General features: G+C 43.3%; 1 protein-coding gene across 1 annotated transcript in view; it reads right to left on the bottom strand.

Moving 5' to 3' along the window:
• Positions 1 to 14,195, bottom strand: part of FER1L6 (fer-1-like family member 6) — a 128,793-nt gene that overhangs the window by 7,378 nt on the left and 107,220 nt on the right. The window contains exons 36-39 of the mRNA XM_012660820.1: positions 13,470 to 13,558; positions 12,933 to 13,031; positions 9,305 to 9,546; positions 7,462 to 7,625 (exon numbers count right to left, since the gene is read on the bottom strand). Of these exons, the coding sequence (XP_012516274.1) occupies positions 7,462 to 7,625; positions 9,305 to 9,546; positions 12,933 to 13,031; positions 13,470 to 13,558 (594 nt within the window). The remainder of the gene's footprint in view (positions 1 to 7,461; positions 7,626 to 9,304; positions 9,547 to 12,932; positions 13,032 to 13,469; positions 13,559 to 14,195) is intronic.

Raw genomic sequence — 14,195 nt, 5'->3', positions numbered from 1 at the left:
TTCATGCAAAATATCTCCCTCTTCATTTCCGAGAGAATCTGATTTTGCTATATATTATTTAAATGATGTATTTCTACCACCCTCCTCAACTAAACTGTGAACTTCCAGATGCTAGGAATTTGTCTTATTCACTGTTGGATGCTTAGCACCTAGTGTATGTGTGTGTACACACAATAAATACCATTTTTCACACTACACTGTAAGCACAGAAACCTCCCTTTTAATTTTAGTTGTTTATGTCCTGGGACTAATCTGGGCTACCTGTAGACTTGTGGGATTAACCTGTAAAAGAAATTTCCCAATCTCCCTCTCTGCTTTTATTATAGTAGGATTAATTGGGATGAGGCATATAAAATGCGGAGTGCAATGTGTTTCAGGAAGAAGAACATGTTCAAAAGATATGCCCTTCCCTCCTTGCTAGGGTCCCCATTCCTCAGCGATCCCCTGGAGCTGTTTTCCACTTGCTATGAGAACAGCCACATTGCACACTAGGAGCCGTGTGATCCAAATGTCTAAATGACACCGCCTGGAAGTACTGATAAGCAGCTCTAAAAATAAATCTGGCAGGTGGCAGTGATGGTAAACAAACCCCTGCTTGCCTGCCAGTGACTGGAGCAAGAGGACAGTGACTTCTGAACATTGGCTTCAAAGAACAGTAGAGAGTCCCCACAGAGTTGGAATTAGAGAATATTTGTGCTGGAACTTACAGAGCTGGAAATGAGACTTGGGGACAGGAAGTGCCCTCTGGGAACAGCAGAGGTTTTCCATTACATCATTTTATTCTGGGATCATCCAACTTGCTACTGCATTAGGAGAAACTTATAGGCGGTTTAGCATCCTCAATATGGTTATTGGTTACTTAAGGGGAACGAGGTCAAGGGGCGGATGGAATATACCCCTCTGCAGGCCAAAGCAGGGCTGTCCGGACCAGGTTTCATACTGAGGTCAGCCAAGGCTCTGGCCACGGGGTACCTATGCAGGTGAGAATGAAGCCGATTCTATGTGTAAGGGCAAATACAAATTAAAAATAAGAGGCTTAATTCTCCCTGTTGAAAATGAGGAAAGAGGTTTCCCTCTTTTCCTTTTTCTTGGAGCATTTACTTTAGACAAGTAGTTGTAATCACAGATTCTTTCTCTTCTCTTTGAAATGTATATGATCCTTTTGAAAGTTAAGTAGGCTTTTTGTCTTTAACACCCAGAAGGTCTTTTCAAAGACCCAGGAACCATCTCTTTGAAATGTAAACATCAAGAGAGATAGCATCCTATCTCCCAGTTTCTGAGGCAGCGTAGGAGCCTAACTTCAGCGGGCACCTATCTCCAAGTTGCACAACTACCTTTCGTCATAAAGATTTGAGAATTTTGTTTTTCTTTGGGGTAAAGCTAATTAGGTAACAAAGATGGCCACCCCAATTATCAAGTGAATCTAGGATGAGCTACGTGTGACAAATGGTGGTGTAAAGTCCTTTTACTTGAGGATTAGTTATTGTTTATCTTCAAAAGATGGGTTATAGCTACTTAATTGTATGAAAGAATGAAATTTCTTTCTGTCTTTGCAATCTCTTGGCAGGTTTCCTGCAATGTACATCACATTCTTATTTAATGATAATTCAATACCTCCTCCCTCTTTTTTTCTCTCTACTACATTTGTGGAGAGATTTTCTGGGTTGGGAGAAAATTTTGTTCTAAATTATATTTTCCCAAGTCTGAGATGTCACCTCAGACTTCACCTCCATGGTTAAGATTGCTGAGGACTCCAGGACCAAGTTGGATGTCCCTTCTGTTTCCATGGCTCTCTGTCAGAAAAGGAAGTATTGCACAGTGGTGAAGACCAAGGAATGTAGGGGCAGACTGCTTGGGTGTGAATTCCATCCTCCCTGCCTAGCTGTGTGACATGAGGCAAGTTACTTACCTCTCTGTGCCTCAGTTTCCTTATCTATAAAATGGGAATTGATAATATATACATATCTCATGGGGGTTTAGCAGATAAATTAGTTAATATACATCAAGTGTTTAGGGCCATAGAAATCAACAAAAACCAGCCATATGAGAAAAAACAGAGGCTATTTATTCAGAGCTATAACAAAGGAGTCAGCTACCGTCACTTGAGTTTGGCAGAAACTCAAAAACAGGCAGGTGGAGGGGAAGCTTTACCATGAAAAAAGAGAAGGCTTCAGGTGTGTTCTGGTTGAAAGGTGCTGCCACAGTGAAACAGAAAGCAGGCTAACTATGGGTGCCTTATGTGATCAGTTAGAAGAGTGCATTTGGAAGCAGAAACATGAACTAGGGATGCTGGCAGGCAGCAACCAAGCCCTGATCATTGGAGGTTGATTGCTGCAGAGGTTGTGTTTTGCTTCCCCAGGTGGTTGCTGCAGTGGTTGTAGATCAGAGTTCTATTGCCATGTAGGGTCTGACCATTGCCAGTTTGTATAATATATTCAGTCTTTCAGAACTGGTTTTGGTAGTCAGCTCATATTAGCAACACTTGTTACTCCCACAGTCAGAGCACTCTTCACTCTGCACACTGGTGGATGCTGGCTGCTTCTCTTGTCTGTCTTCCCCACCAGACAGCAAGCTCCTGGGAAGCAGGGGCTGCTTCCTATTCATCTCTGCATTTGGGATGCTCCCAACAAAGCCCCGCCCAGAGCGGGCTCTGGATCATTGTTGAACAAATGAATAGCTGAAGGAGCAACATGATAACCCATACTCAGAAGAGGAAACTTTACATTGAGTAGAAATGAAGAACGTTTAATTACAAACTCCTATGCTTACTAGAAAGAGTCTTTAAAACAATCTCCTGCGAAAGTCCATCGTCTTGGCCAATTCTTCAGGAGAATCTTTTATGGGGGGGTTTAAAGTATGTTGTTAGAGCTTCTGTTCTTACCTTTTTGTAATATCTACCAAAAGCTTAATCCCTAAGGATTAGATGTTATTTATTAGCTAAGATATTCAGGTATTTTGGGTTTGAGGCATTTCTCTCATCTCGGGGCAGCAGAAGGAGGCTGGAGAAGAGATTAGTGAAAACACTTCATTGCTGAGCAGTAGCTCAAGCTAAGTTCTCACATTTATTGAGCCTTTAGTATATTCCAGGTACACAGATTCTTTCTCATTTTAGTGTCACAAGCTCCATGGGGTGCATACTTTCATTTTCTCTATTTTTACAGGTAAGGAAGTTGGGGCTTAGGGAGGTGAAGTTGCCCAAAGTCATGCAGCTGGTAAATAAATAATGCAGCCAGGCTTCGAGCCCAAGTTGGCCTGGAACCCACTGCTAATCTGTTGCCATGGGGCCATTCCATGCTGCCATCCACCCATCTCACTGCTGCCAATCACAGTCCCTAAAGTGATCCAGAAAGCTTTTGATACTTTTAATCCAAACATGCATTTTTTTGATGCACAGAAGTCCTCTGTAGGATAATAAATTATTCAAAATGTGTGAGTCCCCAGGAAGGATTCTCTTCCGCCTGAGCTTTCCCTCATGGAATCCAAGGCAAGAGCATCTCCAAATGGACTCTCCAAAGCACAAGGGCTGAAAAACTCTTCATTGAGTCAATCAAACCAGAAAGTAAATTTCCCACATAAATGTCTCCCTTAAAACCCAGCCTTTACAAAACTATTAGGCAAGTGAATTCAGATCACTAAACTAATCTGACATACCCAGGCTCTGGCAATGTAGGGACAGTGGCATCAGCATAGAGAAAGGCAAAAGGTCATGGAAATTATCACTATTCTAGTACCTACCAGGTGGGGTTCCGATCAGAAGCTCAATGTTTCTGCAGATCTTAAAACTTCTGTGGATCTGGGGAAACAGACTGCCACAGCCCAAATGTCTCTTCATCCATTCACCACTGTGTCCCCCAAATCCTGTCCATATCCTTTGATCCTCCTGCCATTAAAATCTACCCATCTTCTGTCTATTTCTTTAGGACACTGCTCTCGGGTTTCTAAGGTGACACTTAGATAATCATATAAATCAATATGTGCTGATGTGTCCGTTTTCAGAGAACATTTACTGAGCACTTCCTATGTGCTCAGTACACTGAGTAAACAGAGAAGGAAACCATATAATCTCTTATAGTAGAATCCATGTTTTAATTGTTCCTGAATTCATTGATTCATTCAATAAATATTTATGAGTATCCACTATATGCCAGGCACCATTTTAAACACTGAAAAATCTTAGAAGGAACAGAAAGAGAAAACACACTTTCTGGACTCAGGTTGCTCACAGAAGAACCATGAAGTCCATGGCCAAGTTCAAATCAGTGTTACAAGGGCTGTGGAAGCTTAAGGAGAGCAAACCCATCCAGGCTGGGGGTACCGGGAAAGCCTTCTCAGAGTGGGTGACTGCTGGAAAAAAGTCTCAGAATACTTAAGGACTAGGAGTTTTCCCAGTGGGAAAGGGGGCTAGGGCATTCAGGTAGAAGGACCAGTCCACAGACAGGTGGGGTACAGGAAGTAGCAGAAAGTGGCTGATGGACAATGGGCAACAGTAGTCCAGGATGGTTGAGGGGGAGTACTGAGATATGAAATTGTGTAGGCTTCTAGAGAGTCTACACATGCTGTCTTCACTCACTCACTTCCATTCGCTCTGCAATCCATGCTAACCTGTTTCTGTCTTCACCATTCCACCAATACTGCTTTTTAAAAATTGAGATATAATTCTCATGCCATAAAGTTCACCCTTTTAAAGTGCATAATTACATGGGTTTTAGTATATTTACAAAGTTGTACAGCCAGCACCAGGATTTAATTTCAGAACTTTTTTTATTACCCCAAAATAGAGCCCACATTGGTTAGCAGTTACACTCTATTCCCCTTCCCCCCAGCTCCTGGCAACCACCGATCTACTGTCTACAGATTTGCCTATTCTGGACATTTCACGTAAGTGAAATCAGACTGCATGTGGTCTTCAGTGTCTGGCTTCTTTTACTTAGCATAATGTTTCCAAGGTTCATCCATGCTGGAGCATGTATCAGTACTTCATTCCTTTTTATGGCTGAATAATGTTCCACTGTGTGGATGTACTACATTTTTTTATCCGTTCATCAGCTGGTGGACATTTGAGTGTTAGCACTTTGGGGCTATTATGAATAATGCTGCTATGGACATTCACAATTCTTCTTTTTTAAAGGTTGCCAGGAACCTCCATGCCACTGAATTCAATGGGCACTTCTCTGCTGCTTCTTATATAACCTGACTCAAGGACCAACTTCCCTTCCCAAAAGAGTCTCCTGTCTGGGTTTTTGTTTCAGCACATTTTTACCTGTTCACATCTTTGCCCTGCATCTCTATCTGGTCCTTCTCTGCCTTTCTCCAGCTTTGACTCTCTCCTGTCCATTGTCCACGTGGCAGACAGGTTGTGTTTCCTCCGGGAGTCAGGTTCCCTCGCCTCCCTGCTGGGACCCACACAGGGGCTCTCCTCTGAGAGTGAAACCCAAACTCGTCTGCACGATCTGGCCCTGGTGTCCTCTCCACATTGCCAGCACGACCCTCGCTCTCCACAGATGCTCTTCCTCCTGCTTCTCCTGATGGCTCCCTACATTTCATTCTTCAGGTCTCAACTTATCAGTAGTTCACAGCCACAGAAAGGCCGTCCCCTAGCGCTGTACTGAATGGAAATCTCTGCACCGAATATGCTTTAATTCAGCACTGTGTCACCTGCGCCAGTCCTTATTCTAAGTAACTGCTTTCTTGCAGTGTGTGCCTTTGCATGTGTGTGTCTGTGTGTCTGTCCTTAACTTTGGACTGTAAGCTCTGTGATGACAGAGACGTTGTCTGTATTACTCATATTTTATTCCCAGGGCTAATCATTTACTAGATGCCCAGTAAATGTTTATTGGATGAAATGAAGAAATAAATGGCATGGAAAATTAAGAGTTAACTAGGGTCAAATGAAATAATGGGGGGGTCTGCACACATTTGGCAAAATCTAAAGGGATATAAACTGTAATAGATGACTTCGGTTATATAATCAGCATCTATAATTACTATTTACTAATTTACAGAGAGTAGAATTATGTCAAAAGATAAGGCTTTGGATTTCTGGACTTGGCAATCCCCATTTTCCCACCTTGTGCTGGTGAGTCTGATCAGAGGGTGGTTGGCCTTCCCCACAGGGCTACTTGTGCCTTCACCCTTTGCCGATCAGTTTCCTCCACTTGGAGAAGACACCTGCCCTCTTCTTCATCTAGAACATGCCTTTTTATTGTCTTTTGTTCTTGATAAACTCATGCATGCTCTGCCCTGCTTGGCCCTTCAGCTCCCTCAGGGACAACTGGATCCCTCCCTCCTCTCTGTTCCCTCCCTTCATTTGACACTTTGGTTATTTCATGTATAACTGGGTTGTTGAGACATTTGTCCCTCACGCTGGACTCTGAGCTGGTTGAAGGTAGAGGCCACGACTCATTCATCTCTGATTTCATTCATTCATCCAACAAATACTGATTAAGCATCTATTATGTGCTAAGCCCTGAAGCCCAGAATCAACCTAGAGGCTCGCAGGAGCCTCTGGAAGGAGGAGCCTGACTGTAGCTTCAGTCTCTTCACCAATCAAACTGAGAATGGAGGGAAGAGAAAAACTCCCAGAAAACATAATAAAACTAGACATCATGGGCTCAGATGAGCAGCTGCCATTTACCCAGGGAGGTATAAAGGAAATCCATGCCTCAAACCCACTGGACCCTGGGAGCAGAGAGAGAGAGAGAGAGAGAGAGAAATAGATCTCTACCCAGACCTGCTACCAGAAAGGTCCTGTCCTGGGCATGCTTTTCCCACAAGGCACAAGGAGCAGAGGGGAGAGTGCAGTCACCCCAAGGGGAGCCTGGCAGCAGAGAAGGGAGCCCATCTGTGCAGCCTCAGTGTCTTTTCTCAATCTCACTGATCACATAAGTCATCCCTCCTTCCTTACAAATGAAGGGGTTGAAAGAAAGGGAAGAAGAAACTTTCTTCCTAATATTTGTGAAAGGTCAGAAATTCCTACACCTCATGCCACATAGTGTGGACTAAGTTAGCAATACAGGAAAAGGGACAAATGGCTCTTCCTGCTGTCATCCTCCCAAGGAAGTTTTAAAAGGAAGTTTAAAAGGATGGATCGCTTTTTAAATCACGTCTCACATCTGAGGGTGAAGCGATGAGGCAGTTACATTGAAATTGTACATTAGTCAGGACCTTATGCATAATTTCAAGAAACGTTAGAAAAAAATTTAATGCCAGGGGTGTAAGTTCAGATCAAAAGGATAGAAAACCACCCCAACATAGGTAGCTATTAAATCAAGTATGCTGAACTATGGAAGGCTTAATGCATTTACAGAGCTTTAAAAAAATCTTGTTTCTCAGCAGAACCTCTGCGTAAAGGGCTCGTGTCACTTCAAGGCACTTAACTTGAAGTTCACAATGTGACTCATTAGAAGAGCATGATGCCCCCTGACTGCCCCCATGCCCCCACCTCCTACAGCCATCACTTACTGTGAGTTCTTTGCTTTTAGCAAAAGGCCACCAGCCACGCACACGCTTTTGCTGGAATATAGAGATCTTGTTTTCCTCACTTGCATTTTCAAACTTGGTGAGATCACAGGTTTTGGCAGACTTGGCTGCTCGAGGGAAACTATTGAGGTTCATTTCCAGGGAGCCTGTGGAGAGACGTCCACAGTTATGGAAGGGTTTCTTAAAAGTTATGGAAGAACTTTTTGATTCATCACCATTCTCATTCATCCATCCAACCATTCATTCATTCACCCATTCACTCACCAGTCATTCAATCAGCACCACATTGGATCACAACCATGTGCTAGGTGTTGGGAGTACGAATATGACCAAGACATGTTTGGTGCCCCCAATGGATTAATCCCATGGTAGCAGGTAGAATATAAGGGCGGAGCTACAATATTTAACTTTCGAGCCTCAATTTCAGTTGTCATCGCTGCTGGGCACCTTCTCTGCTCCCTGAGCTCAGCTCCAGGGTCCACATTATGTGCCTTAGCTTCCCCTGCTTTAGCCCTGACAACCCTATGAGAGCCCTCCTCCCTCGACCTTGCCTCCTTCTTTGAATCCAATAAGCTCCTCCAGGTCGAGGTCTGCTTTACTGTCTTTGTGTCTATTCCCCAGGACAGGGAGTGAACCTTAGTGGGTTCCCAACACTGGTTTTTCAGTAAGTGACTGCAAGGCAGAGTAAGACATTGCCATGAGAAAGTTCTATCTCTCTCTAACAACTTTTTCCTATTATAAAGTCATATTTGTTAAATGTGGGAAATTTAGAGCATGTACATGAGCAAAAAAATGAGAATAGAAAAATTTTCCATAATTTGATTCCCCCAAAAGTTGACCACTGCTCTACATATTGGTGCTTAGCCCTTCCCCCTCCTTCCCCTTCCCTCTCTCTCTCTCTCTCTCTCTCTCTGTCTCTCTCTGCTTGCCTATGACTATCCTTTCTCCTATATATATAAACATGTATTTTACAGAAACTGGGTGTTTTTCACATTCCTTTTTCACTTAAGGAATCCTGCACAGCTTTCCAACTCATTAGATATTCACATTTTTTTTTTTTTTTTGGAGACAGAGTCTCACTCTTTTGCCCGGGCTAGAGTGAGTGCCGTGGCATCAGCCTAGCTCACAGCAACCTCAAACTCCTGGGCTCAAGTGATCCTTCTGCCTCAGCCTCCCGAGTAGCTGGGACTACAGGCATGCACCACCATGCCCGGCTAATTTTTTCTATATATTTTTAGTTGTCTGATTAATTTCTTTCTATTTTTAGTAGAGACGGGGTCTCGCTCTTGCTCAGGCTGGTCTCGAACTCCTGAGCTCAAACAATCTGCCCTCCTTGGCCTCCCAGAGTGCTAGGATTACAGGTGTGAGCCACCGCGCCCGGCCGATATTCCCATATTTTGAATGGCGGCAGGGCTATCACTTATCTAGTGCTTGCTATGTAAAAGGCACTATGATTTGTTCTTTAATTGCATTATCACACGTACAACTCCAGCACCCTCCGAAGTATATAATATTACTGTCCTCATTGTACAATTGAGGAAAAATAAGGGAAAGAGTGGACCAGTAATTAGCTCAAAGCTTAATGACCTCTTACTGGTAGAGCAAGATCAACTTAAGTCCGTTTGAATATGCAGTGGTCCACCATATGGATGCTTCATCACTTATTTAGCCAATCCCCTGTTAATGGCTATTAGGGCTGTTTCCAATTATTTTGGTATCATAGATAGCACTGAAACTGTTTTCCTTGTAACTGAATCAGGCCAAGCTCTCCAAAAGCTGAGACAATACCCTTATTAATATGTGCTTGACAAAGCCACTGGCTTACCCAGGAAGTCATCTGAGGACAGCCTTTCAAAATCCCAAACCTGGAGCACCAGCACAGCGGGAGTCTTACACTCTGTCTTCTCTAAGGAAAAGATGTTCTCTCTCTTGGTAATGACCATTTGCTTCTCAGCTGGGAGATACTGAAACGGAAACAGGAAGCGCCAGTTGAAGTTGCCCTCTCCAGTCAGGGAGTTGTAATGCACGTCTGTCTCCTGCTTGTCATCTTCCAGCCCCTTTATCCACCTGGGTAAAGATTCAGGAGAACTTAAACACTCAGGGTACATTCTTCAGGCATCGGTATAACTAGTTTTTAACGTGGTCACAGATCATAGTTTTACAATTATCATATAGTTAGATTCAGATGGAAGTTTCCATTTTAGTTTGAAAGAGTAAAATAGGGGTCAAGGGATTTGAAACAGAAACAAGACTTATTCCAAGGCAGGTTGGGGAAGTGTCTTCAATTGTTTGGGTAGACCTGAAGCCCCATGCAACCAGGATGGAAAATTCAGGAAATACAAAGTGCAAGTGTAATCTGGGCACCTGTCACCCTGGGAGCCCTCTTTGTAAGGCGCGCTACCTCTGTAGCTGAGTGTTAGAATGAGGTTGCCCACTACAACGAGGCCTCTGAAATTGGACTGATGTAGACCTGTGCTGGCTGCTGTAGACCTGTGCTGTCAGGCCTGCATTGAGCTGATATAGACCAGTGCTATCAGGCCTGTGTCGAGCTGGTATAGACCTGTGCCATCAGGCCTGTAATTGAGCTGGTAGACCTGTGCTGTCAGGTCTGTGTTGTGCTGGTGTAGACCTGTGCTGGCTGGTGTAGACCTGTGCTGTCAGGCCTGTAATTGGTCCCTTCCTCCTTGGTTCTGAGCCTGGAAAGCCCGGCACGCCTGGATTAGTGTGGCATGGAGGTTAGGCGGGCTGCCTGTACCCATCTGGATTCCAGTCTTGGCTCTACTGCTGACTAACTATGCAGCCATAGCTAAGTTTTCAAATCTCTACATGCCTTTGTTTCATCTGTAAAAGGGAAGCAATTGTAGAGCCTGGCTCATAGGGTTGTTCTGAAAAATTACATAGGATAATATCTGAAAATGCTTTGGGTATTGCAAATTATCTGTAATGTTCTTTCTTCTTAGAATGACCTGGTCTTTCTCCTCCATCTCCATCATAATGTAAGTTACAATTAATACATTTTCCCCTAGTACTTTATCTGTGGTGAATTAATTAATTGAAAAAATAAGTACTTTTTATTCAAACTAATTGATAATCCCAAACCACTTGCTTTCTGAAAGCAGACATCCCTCCTCCCCAGAGCAGGGAAGGGGAGAATAAAGACCCTTCTCTTCACAGAGGGGTGGTTCCACTTGGGGTAAGGACCCAATCCTTTAGCTAAAGGTGGTGTTCACTCAATCAATATATTTATGGTATCTGTTGTTAGGCAAAGAGCGAGCTAGAGGCTAGGGGAGCACTGGGGAGCAGACAGACATGGCCCTTGCTTCATGGAGCAAGGCTATAGCCATGGGGAAACGGAAGAGAGGGATTGAGTCAGGTGGCAGAAGTCACCAGAGAGAGACATGCAAAGGCCCCACGGAAGGAGAGGTGAAGATCATCCTAACAAGGGGAAGAAGGTCCGTGTGCCCAGAGAGCCAAGAGCAAAGGGAAGTGTGCTGTGGGGTGAGGATGGAGAGATAATCGTAGGAGATATTTTAGGACATATTTGGGATTTAAATCTCTGTCTAGAGAAAATGAGATGTAAATGAAAAGTTTTAAGTACTGGACTGACACAATGAAATTGTGTTTTGAAGAGATAACCCACAGAGAACAAATTACTGGAGGGCAAGAGAGAGAATGGAGAGCCCAGCCTGGGTGGTACTGGTACTGCCGTGGCCCCAGCAGGTGATGGTGGAGAAAAAGACCACAGTGAGTGTGGTGAAGAGGGAGAGGACAGGTAGTGTCGATGGCTTTTTGAGAAGGAAAATGGACAAGATTTGATGGCGCATGAGAAATGAGAAGTCAATGAGGAAAGGCTCTGTAGATTTGGGGTTCCTGGCACTGAATGGATGATGGTACCAGCCACTGAGATAAGAAGCCCTTGAGAAGAAAGTTTGGGGTGGTAAGATCTTCATTTTGGTTTTAGACTTGTTGAATTTGAGGTGTGCTATCGAGAAATCCAAGTACATAGGCACATCTGGAGCAGGAATCATCAAGAATGGAAATTGAAAGATGGCAATGGAAGCCATTGGTTATTTGAACCACTTTATTTAAGTGAATGTTGGATGAAAAAAGGCAGAGAGACAAAATAGGGTGAGATGAGAAGAGACTCCAGGACAATATCATGAGCTGTTTAACTGCTAAAGGAAGGAAAATGAGCTTTCAAAGGACACTGAGAAGAAGCCACCAGGGAGTTTGAGGACAACCAGAAACATGTGTCACTATAGAGGTTAAGACAAGAAAGTGTTTCAAAAAGAAGGTGTGGTCAGCTATGTCAAATGCTCCTTAGAGGGCTAGAAAATGAGGACTAACTAATTAGAAAAACAAAAACCAAACAAGACCATTAGATTTAGCACTGTGGAGAAAACTGGCACCATAGTGAGACATGCTTTGCTGGAATGTAGGGGAGGAAGCCAGTGTGGGGCTGGCTGAGAGGTGAGTAGGAGGGAAGGAGATGGAGAGAGTGAATAAGCATCTCCTGCACTACATTTTCATAGGCCAGTGTTCTGGAAGTCTCTACCTGAACTCTCCTGGAATCCTTCCATATCTTAAACATGGTTAAATACCTTTTTTGAAGACACATTAATCTTTCTCAAATTGGTAGTAAGATAGCAGTTTCAGAGGATCTTAATTTTGCCTTTTAAAATCTTAATTATTTTGGGTCATGTTACTTCTATTACTCCTCCTTTGTAATAATTTAACTTTTTCTTATATTTTTATCCCCCCCAAAATTAGAATTCTGAACCACTGGACATGGTGTGGCTGCCAAATGCATTGGTAATGTGCATTCTGAAGACAGGACGCTTCTTGTTTGGAGAAGGCAAAGAGATATCAGCATGAGGCTGAGAAGAGTTTTAGCTAAGATACAGATTTAAATCCCCTTTTCTTCTGATTCTGTACCACCTCATCCCCCTCCCTGCCTAGTGGCTAAAAGGAAGCAGAGCCAAACTACGAGACAGATAGAAAATGCTTCATTGTCTGGGTCCTAGGTTGGTATCTTTTTTTAAATCAGTAGCACTAGCAAATGGCAAGGCAGAAATTTTAGCTTTTGCATTAGCTTTGCAATCTGCTATACGGATTAATCTTTCATTAATGGCACCAGATCTCTACTTCCTTCAGTTTAAAGGTAGATATATTTCGCAAATCACTTAACAAGTTTAGGTATCCACCAGTTAAGCCGAAAGATGTTTATGTAATAAGATTTCCTTGCAAAAATACTTTCATAAGATAATCCTTAGCAAAATGACCAAATAAGACAAACATTTGACAAAGAAAGTGGCCTTATTTAACCAAGTGAGTAAGATGGGCTCCTTCTGTGGAGCGTGGGTGTAGTTCCCCCCATGAGGCATTGATTTGGTTAGGGTTTAAAGAGCTGAGGAGGGAAGAAAAGGAAGGATGGAGTTTGTGGATGATCTTACCCTTTAACATAAATATCACTTGATTTTTGGCCCGTGAAGATATTCTCATCCTCTAAAATGACATCTTCAGTGTTCCAGATAATCACCCTCAATTCATACCTGGGGCAAGGGAAGGCAGCATTAGGCTAATGACCTTGAAAGCTGAGTCACCTGGTGTCTATGTGGTTCTAGTTGCTTTGGTCCATAAGCTTCCTTACGTTTGCCAAGTTCAGAAATACCGACACACAGGGTCTGGGTTCCGTCAGAACCAAGTTTTCAAGCTGTAGCCTTCAGAATCACCCAGGACATGAATCACTCTGAGCAGATTCTCCTTCTATTGACCAGCATTTTTCAGATGAGGAACTTGAAGCTAAGAAGCCCCTTCTTAGGACAGTGGCAACCACTACTGTCACTGCCATCATCCACCCCTGCTGTAACTGCCCAGGTGGAAAGTGAGGTTATAATTACCAGGTAACCTGCCAGACAGCAGATCAGATGTCATGACCTTTTGTCTGTTATCATGGTCTCTACATCTACGGGGTGCTGCAGCCAACTTACCCTTTGGGTCGTCTTGGTGAAATGTCAACAGGAGGTCCAGGCTGAGGCATATCCTTGGGAAACATGTCCACCCACATCTGCAGACGGCCCTTGTTAAGAAAAGAGACTCCTTTAGCTTTGGGAGAGGGTGGGGGCATTGGTAATTGACAGATGGTTTTAAAAGATTCCCTTACTAGAAATGAGTATTGGGTACAGCTTGGCGGCTTTATATTAATAGTTGTTTAGCATATTGTTGACAAAAGCAGAACTTACTTTTATTTTTTTAGGGATTAGAGCATAAATTAGGAGCAGGTGAAGGGCGAGGAAACCCTTATTGAGCACCTGCTAGGTGGTAGACAGTGATATGTATTTGACATTCATTATCTCATGAAATCTTGCAGTATTCCCCCTGGGTAGATGTTATTCCTGTTTGGCAGATGGGAAAACATCCTGCCCATGCTTACATAGACAATATCAAGCAGAATCTGTATTCAGTCCTTGTCTGTTAACCCCAGAGACCCCGCTCTTTCTGCAAACTCCCAAGGATTAGAAAGATGATAATACCATCTGTCAGAAGTATTACATTTCATTGTTTCTAATGTGCCTTAACATCCATTATCTCTGTTCATGCTCACCCAACTCCGTTTCTATTTTACACATAAAGAAACCAAGGCTCAGAGAAGTCAAGGAAGTTATCTGAAGTTCTGTGGCTAATCAGTGACAGAATTCGGCCTCCCATTCTCTGCC

This window comes from Propithecus coquereli, unplaced genomic scaffold (assembly GCF_000956105.1).
Source record: "Propithecus coquereli isolate 6110/MARCELLA unplaced genomic scaffold, Pcoq_1.0 Scaffold68, whole genome shotgun sequence".
Taxonomy (NCBI): Eukaryota; Metazoa; Chordata; class Mammalia; order Primates; family Indriidae; genus Propithecus; species Propithecus coquereli.
This window is presented reverse-complemented; position numbering and strand designations above follow the sequence as displayed.